Genomic DNA, 17,609 nt, shown 5'->3' with positions numbered 1-17,609 from the left:
TGTTACCCGACACTGACAGTCATTAGAATAGTGGTTGGTACCTTCAATTTGAATAAACTTGAATAGTGCAGGATATGTGCTGTCAGATATTTGAAAATTGATTTTTCCATATTAACAGATTTTTATAAACACCTTGGATTAAGTACTTTGGTTTTATAAAGTGGAGACTATGTTTACTTAGAGATTGTATTGCATTAGTTGATTTTAAATGAATTCAGTTCAGTGTCTAAAAGTATCCCCTGACAATTTCAGATATTGAAATAGTTATATTTGAAATACAGTGATTGATTTAGCCACAGAATAATCACTTACAATTATGTGTTATTTGATTAAATCCACTTTAAAAAATTAGGAATACATTTTATGCACCCAGATCATTATATATATAGACTGCCAAAATGGTAATGTATAATTGAATTTATTTTTGCTTTATTTATATCAGAGAATGGCCATAATGTCACAATGTTAGTGGGAGAAACGGCTTTGGAGGCCATGAAGTCAGCACTTGAGGTAAGCTTGTGTTTTACTCTGTGGAAATATGATAAATATAGAGAATACTAATTAAAATTTCCATTTCTAGTTGTGCATTCTGTTCCTATTTGAATTATAAACAGATTTCATTGAAAATTTGGAGATTCCTCAGACTGATCACTTTTAAGGTTAAAATTATTAGCTTTTATTTAAACTCTTATTTGAAATGTCTTTTAATTTAGAAAAATAATTTCTTGGTAGTATGTTAAAGACATAATCATTTAACCTCTAATATAATTTTCTTTTGAAATAGGTTGCATTCTTTTTTTTTTGTAGAGAATTTTTATAAGAGTTTGTTTGATCCAAATCTACGACATGCTAGGAGCAAGGTCTTGAATGCTCCTGAGAATGTTTTGCAATTTCTTTTATGCATTTGAAATTGAGGAAGATTGCATGAAGGTGGGAAAAAGCAAGGTGGGAATTGGATTTCAGGATAGTTAACAAGATTATGTGCTGTCTTGGGGTGGTTATGGTTTGTTTCAAAGGTGTGTTAATCTAGATGCACAGAAATAATGGGCAGGGCTTGCTAATATGCCTGGAGTGTGACTGCCTACCATGACCTGCCCCGATAGGGATTTATGACCAGATCATCCTGTGGGGTTACTTTCCATGGAACCACTTTTTCCATCCACAATTCCCCGTTGATCATAAATCAGTCCGAAGGAAGCATCGATGGTCGAATAGTGCTAGGAAGCCTCATTCCTAGGAAGTCTCAGTATCGATATTGTCTTTTTGACTGTTGGTGATGGGGCAGTACTATAACCATGGGATCTGAGTAGAGACTGAATTTTCCCAAAATGGGAAGGACAGGTAAATGGAAGGCATTCAGGTTTTATGGCCTTCATAGCGAAAAACCACTGTGGACCATTTCTATCCTGTGAAGTATCATGATTTGAGTCCTGCCTTCTATCTTTTTTCTGTATTTGGCATCTACTATAACACTTATGTAAACCATGGAAAGAGTATTAAGTTAAACATGTTCAGCCATCATAAACAGTTGGATTATATAGAAAAATTCAGAGAACAAGCATAACTATTATTATGACTAATACCATTAGCAAACAGGAAAAGACAGTCAAACAAAATGGATTCAGAGTTCAATATCAGTCCATAGGAATATGGGCATTGTTGATGTCTTGGTATATAGTTTGTCTATTAGATTGCATTCTTTTGTTTATATATTTATTAAAAAATATTTTTCTTTATTGATTTTAATGAGAGAGGAAGGGAGAGGGAGAGAGAAACAGAAACATTGATGAGAGAGAACATCAATTGGCCGCCTCCTACATGCCTTCCTACATGTGGGGGATCAGGCCCACAACCTGGACATGTGCACTGACTGGGAATCAAACTGGTGACCTGATTCCTGGGTTGACATTCAGCCACTGAGCCACACTGGCCGGGCTCTTTTGTTTCTTTAAAGAAGGCGCATGTGAGCATGTTACTTAAAAAAAAAAATTTTTTTTTTTTATTGATTTTAGAGAGAGAGGAAAGGAGAGGGAGAGAGAGAGACAGAAACATCGATGAGAGAGAACATCAATTGGTCACCTTCTGCATGCCCCGCAGTTGGGATTTGGCCCACAATCTGGGCATGTTCCATGACCGGCAATCAAACCAGTGACCCCTTGGTGCATGGGTCAATGCTCAACCACTGAGCCACAATGGCCAGGTCTCTTTAAAAAAAATTGTATTGTTTTTTTAGAGAGAGAGGAAGGGAGAGAGAGAGAAACATCCAACGGCTGCCTCCCACACACCCCCTAATGGGGATTGAGCCTGGTTCTTGGGCATGTGTCCGGACTGGGAATTGAACTGGGACCTCTAGTCCTTGGGACTGACACTCAATCCACTGAGCCATACTGGCTGGGCATGCATTCTTCTTTTTTTTATCCTCACTTGAGGACATTTTTTTCCTTTTGTTCAGATAGAATGGGAGGGAGAGAGAGGGAGAGAGAGAGAGAGAGAGAAACATCATCGTGAAAGAGAAACATCACCGTGAAAGGGACACATCGAGTTGCTGCCACCCACACCACCAACCAGGGCCGGTGACAATCTGCAACCGAGGTACGCGCCCTTAGCAGGAACTGAATCCCTGGATCTCTGGACCGTAGGCTGACGCTCTAACCGCTGAGCCAAACCTGCCAGGGCTGCATTCTTGAATTATATTGAGAAAGTAAGCTAAAATGAAGGTCAGTTTTTACATTTGAGAACAAAGTAAATCTTATTCTTTACCATTTACCTGACTTCTAGATAAAACTAGATAGCTGGATGATCTTTACATGGTATAACTGTTGAAGTTTATTACATATATAACCAGGAAAATTTAATCAGTCTTTTAATGGGCTCCCTGACTACAGAGTTAGGCTAAGTTAAACCCATGGAACTGGTGAGAAATCTTTCTGTGGCCATTAGTTCATGAAGGTGTGCTTCTTAGCTTCTGCAGCCCACCAGGAGTAGGCAGTCGAGTGAGTCCCCAAGGGGTGCGATGGTGTTTTATACTAAAAGATGAACCTATTATTGAGTAATTCTTTCTTATTGGACAGGGTTCATTTATTTTAAACCCAAATTACCATACCATTATACACTTTGAACTGTGTAGAAAACATAAGTCCCTTATATAATTGTTGAATTTACTCTCTCTAAAATTATGATTCCTCAGGGAGAGGAAGAAAAGTCACCTGAAGACAATGTGTCTTTTGGAACTGTCAGTGACGATTCTGATATTGTTACCCTTGAGCCACCTAAGTTAGAAGAAATTGGAAATCAAGAAGAAGCCATCATTGTTAAAGAAGCACAGAGTCCAGAAGACTTTAACATGGGCTCTTCCTCTAGCAGCCAGTATACATTCTGTCAGCCAGAAACTGGTAAGAACTATACAAAGAATTCACTGATAACAGATTTAAGGACTCCTCTGACCATATTTTATGTAATGGCTTGTTTTATAATCCTGAATCTCAAGTTTTGAATATATTGGAATCAAATTCAAGAGACATTTTTATAAAATTTACTATTATATTTAATGTTTTCCTACACTCTAGAGCACAGTCTTTTGCTATAACAATAAATACCATGTCTTATCATTAAGTAAAATACAAAAAAAAAGGCTTCAAGGAGATTTGTTAATGTTTCACACTCTGAACAAAATGCCTTTGACATTTTTTAGATTTTTAAGAGTGGGAGATTGAGCTATTATACCTAAAATCAGGAGAATGTTAAGATTTCTACCTACAATGGTAAAAAGTTTATACTGTAGAAATAGTGGAAGAAACTTGTTTCTGTTAGATTATTTGTCATTTAACATTTACTGAGTGCTGCCACGCGCCAAACGGCTCAAGTAGCTGGCAGTGCAGCAGCATCGCAAAACCCTGACCTTTGGATTGTTCATTTGAGGTTGAGTTCTGAAAATGTGCCCAGTGTGAGCAATGTTGTTAATGCAGTTAATGCCTATTGTTAGACAGAATAATTTGGAGGTTAAAATGTGTTACTGAGCTAATTCTTTTTTAGAATTTTTTTGACTCAATTTTAGGGAGTCAAGTATATATCTTTCAACATGATAGAAATATTTAGACACAAGTTACTGGAAACTAATAAGAAACAAACCTATAATTAACCCACAAGTATTAACCCACAGTTATAACTTAAGGGTGAATTATGGGAGAGACACCTTGTGATTCCAAGAATTTATTAATTTGATGTAGAAACAGGAACATAGAGTATCTGTTTTGGATCATTTATTTAGATTTTACCAAATCAGACAGTGGAATTTCTATTCAGTTTAAGTTAATAAAATGTCAAATAGAGATTTTTTAGTTATCTCATTTAATGATGAATTATTTTCAGTTAGTATTTCAGTAGTTTTCCTATAAGCAAGAGCTTGAAAACACATTATTCAAATGTTTAAATACTTATGTGGCATTCTTAGTGGTCAGAGAGAAATTTCAGTCTTGGCCAGAATAGGGCTAACGTGATTGATTTTAGAATCCAGTTTGGCCATCAAATTTTACTTTATTTAAATATAGGATTTCAAGCTGTATATTCAGAAGGTACTTTTTTCTTTTAATCCTCACCTGAGGATATTTTTCTCTTTATCTTCAGACAGAGTGGGAGGGAGAGAGAGTAGGGGGCGGGGGAGGGAAACATCGATGTGAGAGGGACACATCGCCTCCCGCATGACCCCACCCAGGGCTAGGGACAAAGCGCAACCTAGGTTTGTGCCTTGGCCGAAATTGAACTCGAGACTCATTGGTCAGTGGGTCGATGCTCTACTGCTGAGCCAAGTCGTCCAGGACTTTTTTTTTAAGATGGTGCTGGCTAAATTTGAGAATATTAGTAGACCCTAAAAGGTAGTTGAATGAAGCAGGATTATTGCAGAAGGGTCTAAGCAGACATTTAAGAAATTGATGCTACACATACTGTTAATTTTTTTCAGGTACTTGGACACTTTAGAGAACATTATTGTAGTTTTAGTCTACTTTCTAAATTTGGACTTTTTGGGAATTTCATAGATTCAGTTAAGAGGTATATTAGGTTTTTTTATCCATTGCTATCCCTCCCAAAGGAATTACTTCAATAAAGAAAATGTTGAAAATAATAAAAAATGATATTGGACTATGTTGAAAATACTATATATAAATAGCTGCCCAGAGTGTTTGTTCTCTTTCCCTTATCTTATATTTTTCTTGGTTTAAGTTCCTGCCCCATTGCTTGCTTATTTTGTTTTTTCTTTTCCCTTTCTTCATCTCTAATGGATTTCAGTTTCAGTTTTTTTTTTTCTTGTTTTAAATTATATTCTTGTGACAATCTTCTTTTGAAGTAGGAACACTCACCACCCTCTTCTCTTCTAAGAGAGCAAAGTTGGTAGTTGTAAAAAAGTTTGTATTGTACATATGTTTTTAAAAAAGGCATGATTGTTATATTTTGATAGAGCACAAACAACAATGTTAAGTGATAATTAAAATAAGTATTTTCAATTCTCTTTTTTCTTTTTAGTCTCTATAATAAAGCTTTATACATCTTTTTTCCTGTTTATTCACAAAAGAAAGGTGGTGGGAGAAGCTGTGGAAGATTCCTGAATGCATAAGGGGATGGGATGATCAGCTGAAACACCATGTTCCTAGCCAACTCGCTTTCCAAGGTGGTGTGACTAAATCTATCAGCTTTCCTAGAGCTGAGTGTGCCTAGTCACATTTACTATTTGTGTAGCGCTTTAAATATATCTATTGTCAGCTATAATGCTCTAAACAGGTGTTCAAATTGATTTTGTAATAAAGTTGGCTAAGCTTATTGCATGCCTTTGCATTGCTTGCATCTTGGACTGTGGGCCAAATTAAGCTGTAAAAGGTTTTTAAAAATCAAAGTATTTCAGCTATCATATGTATGGGTTAAAAAGATGGAAGCATTAGATAAGGTTGTAAATTTATTAATACGTGTTAGGTTGATTTGTTTACTTGGAATATATGATGAAGGCATTTTAATATAGAATTGAAAGTTTATTTAAAGAATTTTTGACAAAAGGTATGTTTTTACATTTACCCTTTTTAATACTGTCTGAAAATCTGACTTAAATAATCCAACCATGATCATGAATGCCTTTGTATTATGTAATGCTTTGTTTAAGTCTTCCTTTCTTTCTTTGTCCAAGAAATGTAACCTCACAGCTGAGGCGACGGCATCTTGGAAAAACTAGTGATCAAGAATAACCAGATAAACATGATGGGCATAAGGGTCATGAACAAAAGATCTCTCAGTGGCATCTATATCACTAAATATTAGGAATATTCATTCACTAGTGCCTTCTGTCTTTGTGTATGTCGTTGTCAATGTGAAAGTTAACTGAATCCTCAATGATCCTTCTTAAAAAAAGTATTGCCTAACCTAAGTCACCAGCTTTCCTATGGCATGGATAACCTGTCTTCTGAAGAACTGTTTTGCTTTTTTGAAGCATGAGAATGTGTTGTTTTGGAGCTCTGTATCAAGTTCATATTTTATCTTTACTTTTAGTGCTTTTTTTCTTTCTAACTGGCCTGGGGGAATTACTACTGAGTCATGTTATTTTCTGTGTCAACATATAGTTTATAGATATATGAAACTGTGCTAATAAATTACACATATGAAAAAACTGAAGATAATTGTTCTAGTGGATATGTTTCCAGGACTTGAGATTTCTTGTTGTTTATTATTTTCTTCATATAGGAGCAGCACCAGACTAGTCCTTAGTATTGGAGATAGCTGTTGTGTCACTTCCTCATGCTGACATATTTACTAGAGGGTAAAATTAATAGCCTTCTAGTAAGAGTGGCAGTTGAAGGGAAGGGCTCATCTGACTTCTGGAAACCTGTGTTAAACAAAAGTGCTTTGAACCTTGGTTGTGAACTAATAGGATGGAAGTGAAACTAGGGTCCAGATACATCCGAGGAAGTGCTTGTACATGTCCCTGCGTTCCTTAAACAGTTGAACTTAAATTACCTCTATTTGAAGTTAAATGAGGAGATACAGGGTTTTATTTATTTTTTTCTTCTAGAAATAGTATTTGTTTATAGCTCTAATATGAAAGAAATTTAATAGACTATAAGAATAATTGCTGTAATGGTGTAAATTACAAGAGAGATTTAAGAAAACAAAAAGACCCCAGATAGACCTTCAGAGGCACAGAATATGATGAACAGATTCTTGTGTGTCACAGTTGAAATATTTTATGTTTTGGCATTATGTTGATAAACTTGAAAACTTGAGTTTGTGTTGTGTTGTTTTTGGCTGTCCGATGTAAAAAAGGCATGTAGGGATAGCATTGATTATTCTAAATCTTCCTCTGGGCAACCGTTTCTAAAATTTTTAAATTTATCTACTTTTTTTAAAATAGTATTTTCATCTCAGCATAGCGATGACAAATCAAGTAGTGATGAAACCAGCCATCAGCCCAGTCCTGCCCTTAGACGACGCCGTGCTAGGAAGAGGACTGTCTCTAGTTCAGAATCTGAAGAACGACTGATCGCCGAACAAGAAACTGAACCCTCTAAGGAGTTATGTAAACGCCATTTCAGCAGTGGCCTCAATAAGTGTGTTATACTTGCTCTGGTGATTGCAGTCAGCATGGGATTTGGACATTTCTATGGTGAGTAATTGGACATTTGTTAAACATAATAAACGGATAGCATGGGGTAGAGGCACTTCTTAAGAATGAGGAATTCTAGTATCATTAAATATATGACCTTGAAAAGCTCACAACCTGTTTGAGCCTCAGTTTTCTCATTTGGAAAGTGTTTTCACTTAAATTAAGCAATATTTATTTAAGAAATTTATTTTATTATTATTTTTTCTTTATTGATTTTTTTTTTTAGAGAGGAAGGGAGAGGGAGAGAGAGAGAGAAACATCAATGAGAGAGAATGTCGATGTTCTGCATGCCCCCCACTAGGGATTTGGCCCACAACCTGGGCATGTACCCTGACCAGGAATTGAACCGACATCCTCTGATCCACACCAGCTGGGCTATTTAAGAAATTTAAGAATTATTAGTATGTATGTTTTTTTCATAAGGGAATGATTAGAAGATTAAAAATCTGAAATGCTTACCATGAGGCATATCATTGGCATATCATTTATTTTAGAATCACAATTAAACTAGTTTGAACTGACTTTATTAGAAGGATTATTTAAATCCCAGTTGAAATAGTTACAATTGAAATGTTACAAGTAATTGGTGCACATTATTTCTGTATTCAGGTTTCATATAAGCTTTATATTTTGTGACTGTTTTATAGTTTAGCATTATACTTTGCTCACTTTTAATCTTATTTATGTATATTGATTATCTTTTTTAAAAGTGTTTTTATTGATTTTTTTTTTAGAGAGAGGGTAAGGGAGAGAGAGCTAGAAACATTGATGTGAGAAGGAAACATCCATCAGCTGCCTCCTGAACGCCCCCTTCTGGGGATCTAGCTCGCAACCTGGGCATGTGCCCTGACCCGGAATCAGTCTATGGGACGACTCAATCCGCTGAGCTACACTGGCCAGGCTGTACATTAATTATCTTAATGCAAAGCCTTTAAAAGTCTCTTGGATGAAAAGAGGAAGGGATTCCATGTGGTGTTATTTTTCATTTGGGAGTCCAACCATTGAATCTTACTTAAGGCATATATTGGCACAAAAATGAGAATGTTTGAGAACTGAACATTCACACTCATTGCTTTATTAGAATAAAAACAAATGTCTTAGATTTTGCCAACAAATTTCAGTTTGCCTTATATTAACTACTTTTAGTTTTTTTTGACTGCATACTCCACAGTTTAACTTTCTGAAGTATTCCTGATTGCTGGTTCCTTCAGGCAATGTATTCCTTACATAAAGATTGAAGAAATACATGTACTCCATGCCGATTTGTGGAAAAAATAAATTATTCAAAGTAATGTAATGTTAGGGTAAACTTAGTAAAGACAATCAATACTTGTTTTAAGTCAGAGTCAGTAAAATGTGTTTCTTCTTGTATTTAACTTTATATTAATAAAAAGTATTTAGACTCCTGATAGGTGTCTGTTTGAATTTAATACTGAAATACTATAATTTGTTTCCTCCCTTGAAATTCATTGTAATGAGATTTGACTTGAAATATGTACATTTAACTTTTTAAATGATCTAGATGGAGCAAATGTGTGAATGTGGGGGTTTTTTTTGCATGATTTCCCCCACCCCACCACAGGTGAACCTGGAGGTAACAAAGGAGACGGTCTTATCTTAATCTTTTTCTGAAAAATTGGACAGTGATTTAATGCTAATCCAGATTCCATTAAAACCTTACCAATTGCATGAACTTTTATTTTGTAGCAAGATCAGTTTAGAGAGCAGTATTTTCAAAATTAAGGGATTATTGCCATTATGTAGGATTTTGGTTACTTGTAAAATTTACTTTAGTAATTATATTTAATAAAACATTTTCCTGTACTTCTTGAAATTAGCTTTTCAGAATGTGAAAAGACTAACATAATATGAAGAAGGTTTATATAGTAATAAGACTGACTCAGTAAACATAAAAACTTACCTGAGTAACTATTACTTTTTCAAGGTCACTATTTAAGGGACCAGTTTTTCTTAATTCTGGCACTAATTTCGACACTTGAGGAGCTCTTTTGAGTTGACTTCTGAGCCAGTTTGAATTTCCCATGCACCATGAAGTCAGTCGTTGCACACTATAATCAGTCATTTGCTTTATGATCATTTAACAAAAACATACTGCTAAGTGAATCACTCAAAACATTCACCAACTTTGGCTCCATATAATTTTGGGGTTCCAGGCCTATCCTAGAAGGAAGAGAAAACTAGTATGACTGAGGATAGTAAGAGAATGTAATTACAGGTATTTGGGACTGTGTCAGATTCTGAAACTGCTTACAGAAGTTTAAAAAAAAATCTTCATGTATGAAGTACCTGCCTATCTTCTTTACTCTTTCTTTGCTCGTAGACTATCCATATTCTAAATCATTAGTGGAGTTCGGTTGATTCAGTTTCCTCTAGAAGTTGCTTTAAGTATGGATAAGCTGCCCTGCTGTTCAATAGATAATAATAACAGAATATAAGTAGGTGCCACATTATGTAGCATAGAGAGACCTAGATTAATGGAGAACCTGAGAACCTGAATGTAAATTTGGGGTTTGGGGGCAGTGAGAAGACCGCCTGGGTTGGAGCAGACTTGATATTTGGAAATAATGGAGTTGTAAGGTTAGAATATGCGGGATGCTGTTATATTGTAAAACATCTTGGAATCTGGGTAGGATAGAGTGACCTGAAGACAATAATTTTAGAGGAAAAGTGCAGGAAAGAAAATGGTATGGGAAAATTAGAATAGTCATCTGGGAAGTTTTGTAATTTAGATATTCAGTGATCAGGTCCTTAATTAAAGTGATGGTGGGTATTGAGAGAAGGTTGGTGAAATCAGGAACTTTGGACTGATAATGGAAAACAGAACTTTGAGCTGGGATACTGGAGATATTGGTAGTCTGTTTTCTTTTGTTGTTGTTGTTGTTTTTTTATCCTCACCCGAGGATATTTTCCCATATTTTGTTCAGATAGAGTGGAAGGGAGAGAGAGAGAAACATCAATGTGAAAAGGACACATCGAATGGCTGCCACCCACACAACCCAACCAGGGTTGGGGATAAACTGCAACCGAGGTACGTGCCCTTAGCGGGAACCGAACCTGGGTCTCTCTGGTCCACAGGCCGACGCTCTAACCGCTGAGCCAAACCGGCCAGGGCGTGGTTTGTTTTCTAAATCACAGTAAGTGTGCTTTAGTTTGAAGGTGGGGGTGTTTTGGGGGAACAGTTTTATTGTGATAAAGTAAATAGATGGGGAGCCACTTTGGTTTGTTTTTACCCAACTTTATTCTAGAATTGAACCTGTTGGAGTTCATCTCTCCCCCCCCCCCCCCAATGAATTTGCCCCAAAATTATACCCAACAGGCAGCTGGATATATTGGCTGGAAGCTCTAGTGAGATCTGTAGAGGAGAAGTCTTAACAGCAGTGAGAGCAAAAACTGACAGTGGGGTTAATGTGTTCAGATACATAGGCTTGTAGACATGACCAGAAGGCCAAACATTGTACCTTGGGCAGTAACACTTTTTTAGTGTAGTCTAGGCAGCTGAAGATGTAATGGGGTTGGGGGGAAACAAAATTCCAGGGAGTGGCTGCCGCCTTGCTCTTGGAAAAAACAAAACAAAACCCAATAATGATATTGATAAAGACCACATACAGTCAGTCTTCAAACATATGCTGTGTAATGGTACTGCCAATTCAGGTTCAACACAGAGTTTTAGATTATTTTCCAGTGAGCAAAGGAATTCATTCTATGAGAAGTTTGGAAAGAAAGATTTTTCTGAAACTTTGGGAACTAAAGATGTATTTATTTCAACATTTAAAAATATTGGAGATTCTTTTTGAGTATTACTGAAACAAATTTGCCATGCTTTTATAAATTGGAAAATTTAAAGAAAGGATGTGGATCCTAACAGTGTCAGCTGTTAATTGGTTGGTAGCAGTTGTCTGTAATTTGGCAAAAGTTTTTAGTGTTTTTCAAGACGTATTGAAGAAACTAAAAATTTTTTTAGCAGTAATAGAATAGTAAACATTATATCCTTTCATTACAAATTTCTGTGATATCTTTACATAATTCTACGCCATTCAGTAGATGTAATATTAAAATTTCAAATGTTTTTTGCCTTACTTTTGATTTCGTGGTTTTTTTCCCCCCTCATGCATGAAGCATGTAGCAGTATGTGAACAGGCATGTCTTGGCAAATTAACATTTTTATATTTTAAAGCAGCAGTTCTCAACCTGTGGGTCGCTACCCCTTTGGAAGTCAAACGACCCTTTCACAAGGGTCGCCTAAAACATAACAGTAGCAAAATTACAGTTATGAAGTAACAACGAAAATAATTTTATGGTTGGGGGGTCACCACAACATGAACTGTATTAAAGGGTCATGACATTAGGAAGGTTGAGAACCACCTTAATAAGGTGAAAATATATAGCATCCTAGTTGGTTTAAGATTCCTTTATCACTGCTGGGATAAGGATGGTGGTACTTCAGTATAGATCTAACCAATGCAGAAGTCATAAAAGATTTGGGCTTTGAGAAATATGGGTAATCTCAGTTAGCCAGTTATTTTCCTTGCTATACCTTCTGGGTTTGTGTTATATAGGCAAAATATAGTAAAAAATAGGCCTTTTGTTTTCCTGTGAATAGACTCTTTGCTTTTGTTCCTTCTGTCTGGCGGAATGCAGGGCTTTATGTACTTCAGAGATCCCTCAAAGACAAGGCCCGAGAGCTCGCTTTGGCAGCATATACACTAAAACTGGAACAATGCAGAGAAGATTGGCATGGCTTCTGCGCAAGAACGACATGCAGATTTGTGAAGCGTTTTTATATTTTGTGTGGTTGCCCCTGGGGGCATCCTCATACCCTTTGACTAGCTTAGGAAGAAATATGAGTCAAAGCGCAGTGTGTGGCAATAGCAAGATCATGACTTTTCACTATTAAAACAAAAGACCTGAGTGTCTCAATAGAGTAAGATAAAAACATTGCATAAATTATTTTCTTTGTTAGCGTAATGTGGACTGGCTTGTTTGAATCAAAAGGATGGTGAACTGCTTAAATGTCCCTGCGTGTATGAGAGATTTAAAAAAAAAAAATGTAACACACACACACACACACACACCCCCTTCTTGGCTTGATTTATATTAATATCCACCACCATTTGATGAATGACACCATGAGATTTTTACTTATTCATTCTTTGTTTATATATTCAGAATTTTTATAGAACTGTGAAATGTAGATATTTTGAAGAAAATGATCCTATCTTGATTAGTTAAATATATGCAGGTTAAATGTTTTATTATGTGTTTCAAAATATTGGTAATCAAACATCTGTGTTATATATCTCTAATAACAAGTTTCATTTTTAGGCACAATTCAGATTCAGAAGCGTCAACAGTTAGTCAGAAAGATACATGAAGATGAACTGATTGATATGAAGGATTATCTTTCCCGACATGATCAGAAACAAGAGTCTGTTACAGATTATAAGGTGTGTACTACTAATACACCTTATAAAAAATAATTGTTAACTAGTAATTAATATGTTATTGAGATACAGGTACAGTACAGGTTAGTAAATCAATAATAATATTGGTAATTGTTGATTGAGTACTTACTGTGTCCTTGTCACTTTTGTGACACCTCACATACAATATCTCTCTTTTTAAAAAATAATCCTCACCCAAGGATATTATTCCATTGATTTTTAGATAGAGTGGGAGGGAGAGAGGGAAAGAAACATTGATATGAGAGACACATAAATTGGTTGCCTCCTGCATAACCTCGACTGGGGCTGGCAACCAACCCTGCAAGAGGTACCTGCCCCTCACCAGGAATCGAACCCAAGACTCCTCGACCTGCAGGCCGACGCTCTAACCATAGAGCAAAACTAGCCAGGGCTGGTTTCTCACCACAGCCCTGTGAATTAAGCAAGTGTTAACTTCATTTTAAAGATGAAAGAGTTTCAAAAAGTAACTTTCCCAAGGCTAGCAACTGGCAAAGCTGAATTTAATTCTGATTCCAAAATTGTTACCCCTCATCACTTACAGTTAACATTATTTTAAATTGATATTATATATAAAATATTATTATTGACTTTATTTTTACAGAGCTGAGCAAAACATTTTCATTCACTGAGAGAAAGAGGGGTGATTATAGCCTAAGCCCTTCCCTTGATCATGGAAAATAATTAGCCAGTTTTTTCCCCTCTGGTTTCTTGTTAGTTCTGATGGGGAGAGACAGAGAGCATGTTATACTTTCCTACCTAAAACTCTCTTTACTTCAGCAGGACTGTGCTATTCATTCTGTCCAGTTACCTAACACAGTTGTGCATTTATGAGGACCAGCAAAAGAATTGGTCTCTTATTTAATTCTTTCCTGGGAAGGGTGTAGGATTGTAGAAAAAGTTGGGGTAGGAAAATAAACTTTCTTATCCCTTCAATTTTCCCAGATTTCCTTTCCAGCTTATTTATGTATGTATCCTGTATAGGGCTATGATTATGTTTTGTCCCATACAGGGTTATGATTACATTTCTTTATAAGACAGAGTCCCACTTGATGTCTGAATTGTATCTTTCTAAGTTAATTGTAAATAGTATAGTTTTCCCTTCCTTGGTCAGAGGATGTTTTCAAAAGAATGGCCATTTCCTTTTTTAAAGTTTGCATGTTTTATTATTTTTAAATTTTTTTTTCTTTATTGATTTTAGAGAGAGAGATAGAAACATCGATAAGAGAGAACATCGATTGGCCGCCTCCTGTATGCCCCACATCCTGGGCATCTGCCCTGACTGGGAATTGAACCAGCGACCTCTTGGTGCATGGGTCAGTGCTCAACCACTGAGCCACACTGGCTGGGCAAAAGAGTAGCCATTTTCTTCAGCACTGTGGTTTTTGGTTCCATAGGCCACTGGTTTTTAGGAGACTTGCCCTGTATAGATCTTTACTGAGTCCGTTCTTGCAGAGCTCTTCTCTCCAGCCATTAAATGTGGTTTGGATTTTGAAGATTTTCATAGAAAACCTGCCGAGCATATGCTTAGCAGTCACTTAATTCAAGAACATGCACTTAATAAGGAGTATTGTGCCCTGCAGTTATCTGTGGCTGCCTCTGCCTGTGCATTTAAAGATAATGTTACATCACTCTGTTCTACTCCACAGTCCACTTCTGTTGGGCAGCTGAAACTTGTTTTCTCTCACACAGCAGATGAAATAAACTATAATGAAACTTTAAATTTTAATTTGTTTTCTGAAAATTAATAAACCAGACAGTGAGACATCCATTTTGGATAATTATAAGGATTTTTTTTTTTTTTTGCTTGTTTCTGCAAATCATATATTTTTCTGGTCTGATTCTTATAGAATAGCTGTATCTGGTAAATCGATCAAAATTTAAGTATCATCTTGCTGATAAAAAGTGTTTTAACTGACTGGATAATGCCAACAGTCATTATTAACCTGTTTAAACATATTAGTTTCTTGCTATTTTGCTTAGTTTGTTACTAATGTATATGTTGAAAGAAAAATGAGACCGCTCAACACGACCTTGAACTGCAGCAAAATTCTGTAAGCCTGATTGAACATGACGTTTTTAAAATTCAGGGTGCTGGCCTTGGAATTATATTGCTAATCTGATCACAGTTTCTTCAGATTATTTGAATTTGGGGGAATTAGGTATAAATGTTACCAAGATTCATTCATCCTTAAAGTGCAGGAGAAATTAATATGACTTATCAGGATTTAGAGATGTTAATTTGCATAGGACTAGGATGTTTCAAGTAAGATGATTGAAATCTTTTTCCTTCTAAGAGTGCAGTAAATATAAAGAGAATTTTTTGAAGTGTAAAGTCATCTCTAGCTGTAATTTTACTTTTTATAAAAAATAATATCCCTCACACAGGGATCAGAGAAGCCTTTAGTCCTGCTTACACTCTTCTAGGAGCCTTCTCAGGATTGAAGTCCTGTAGTCAACAGACAGGAGGCCTATTTCCTTTTCTCCAGTAAGGATTTCAGATAACTATGGGAAACACTAATCAGAAGTATCCCATCTCTAGTTTTGAATCTTGGAGAGAAACCAGACTCGAGCTAATTTTCTTTTGCTTTTAAAGCCTTCGAACACGTAGCTTTCTGCTGTGCATGTTTTTTTGCATATGAACCTTGTATTTTCCAATTTTTATATATTGAAAAAACTTATATATAGGATAGTCTCTGCAGAAATAGACACTAAAAATTTATGGAGTATTTGTTGTGTCTTTAAGATTTAAATCCAGCTTTTAAAGCACTTGACATTTTTCTTTCTTCTCTTTCACAAAAATTTAGTCATTGAAGGAAAGCCTTGCAAAGTGTTGGACCCTTACCGAAGCAGAGAAGATGTCCTTTGAAACTCAGAAAAAGAACCTTGATACAGAAAATCACTATTTAAGAGTATCTCTGGAGAAGGAAGAAAAAGATTTGTCTTCATTACAGGGAGAGTTAAGGAGACTAAGAGAACAGATTAGGGTATTGGAAGATAAAGGGACAGGTACTGAATTAATTACAGAAAATCAGAAACTCAAGCAGCATTTGAAAGAAGAAAAGCAGAAAACACACAGCTTCCTTAATCAAAGGGAGACTCTGTTAGCAGAAGCAAAGATGCTACGGAGGGAACTGGAGAGAGAACGACTGAAAACCATGACGTTAAGGGTGGAACTTCAGCAGTTAAGCTCTAGGCAGTCAGATGGCAACCCAGACTCTCCCAGTGCATTGACTGAAAAAAAGGAAGTAGAAATCTTACGGGAAAGACTCACTGAGCTGGAACGGAAGCTAAACTTTGAACAGCAGCGTTCTGATTTGTGGGAAAGACTGTATATTGAGGCAAAAGATCAAAATGGAAAACAAGAAACTGATGGAAAAAAGAAAGGGAGCAGAGGAAACCACAGGGCTAAAAATAAGTCAAAGGATACATTTTTGGGTTCAGTTAAGGAAACATTTGATGCCATGAAGAATTCTACCAAGGAGTTTGTGAGGCATCATAAAGAAAAAATTAAGCAGGCTAAAGAAGCTGTGAAAGAAAATCTGAAAAAATTCTCAGATTCAGTTAAATCCACTTTCAGACATTTCAAAGATACCACCAAGAATATCTTTGATGAAAAGGGCAATAAAAGATTTGGTGCTACAAAAGAAGGAGCAGCTAAAAAACCAACAGTTTTCAGTGAATATTTACATCCACAGTATAAGGCTCGTACACAAAACCAGAACAATAGAGGCCCTACTATGCAAAGAGAGGGAAGAAAAGAAAAGCCAATTCACTTTGAAGAATTTGGAAAAAATACAAATTCACAGAAATGCAGTGCTGAACATGGCTGTAGTGAAAATTATAATTCTTTCAGAAAGGCTTGTTCTGGTGTATTTGAATGTGCTCAACAGGAATCCATTAACCTTTTTAATATGAAAGTGTCGAATCCTGTAAGGATAGATGAATTTAGACAGTTAATTGAAAGGTACTTATTAGAAAAACTGGATAGTTTTCATCATTGGAAAGAACTTGATCAGTTCATCAATAAGTTTTTCATACATGGTATCTTTATTCATGATCAGAAGCTCTTCACTGACTTTGTTAATGATGTTAAAGATTATCTTAAGGACATGAAGGAATACCAAGTAGATAATGATGGAGTGTTTGAGACGTTGGATGGATATATATATACATACTTCTTTGGTCACACTTTTTCCCCTCCATATGGACCCAGGTCGGTTTACATAGCACCATGTTATTATAATAGTTTTTAACTTTTATAGAGTGGATAGCATTTTATCATTTGATAAGTTTCTTGGAATGTTACTATTTGTAAAAGTACTCTATTGCCAGAAAATTGAGAATAAATTAAATTGAAAGATATAATTTCAAGTTAATAGCTACTATTATTACAAACTTAAAATTTCATATAATCAGTTTGACTTGAGCAAATAGTTTAATTTCTACCTTAAAAATCAGTTAAGGATATATAAATCCAATTTTGTTTC

At 35.8% G+C, this 17,609-nt stretch overlaps 1 protein-coding gene and 1 non-coding gene across 7 annotated transcripts in view; both read left to right on the top strand.

Annotated features, from left to right (window-relative positions):
• The window catches only part of CCPG1 (cell cycle progression 1), a 57,009-nt gene that overhangs the window by 36,147 nt on the left and 3,253 nt on the right, over window positions 1-17,609 (top strand). For 5 of the 6 annotated variants that reach the window (XM_036272864.1, XM_036272839.1, XM_036272882.1 and 2 more), the window contains 6 exons: window positions 443-510; window positions 3,188-3,392; window positions 5,567-5,662; window positions 7,388-7,639; window positions 12,983-13,104; window positions 15,927-17,335. In XM_036272864.1, coding sequence (XP_036128757.1) covers window positions 443-510; window positions 3,188-3,392; window positions 5,567-5,662; window positions 7,388-7,639; window positions 12,983-13,104; window positions 15,927-17,335 — 2,152 coding nt within the window. The remainder of the gene's footprint in view (window positions 1-442; window positions 511-3,187; window positions 3,393-5,566; window positions 5,663-7,387; window positions 7,640-12,982; window positions 13,105-15,926; window positions 17,336-17,609) is intronic. The other variant, XM_036272874.1, reaches the window with a different exon arrangement.
• Window positions 12,344-12,446, top strand: LOC118621675. The gene has a single exon (XR_004957755.1). It is a non-coding gene; the product is annotated as a U6 spliceosomal RNA (small nuclear RNA).

The sequence above is a fragment of the Molossus molossus genome, unplaced genomic scaffold (assembly GCF_014108415.1).
Source record: "Molossus molossus isolate mMolMol1 unplaced genomic scaffold, mMolMol1.p scaffold_m16_p_1, whole genome shotgun sequence".
NCBI classification, from domain to species: Eukaryota; Metazoa; Chordata; class Mammalia; order Chiroptera; family Molossidae; genus Molossus; species Molossus molossus.
Note: the sequence above shows the minus strand (reverse complement) of the source record. Positions and strands in the feature narration are given on the sequence as shown.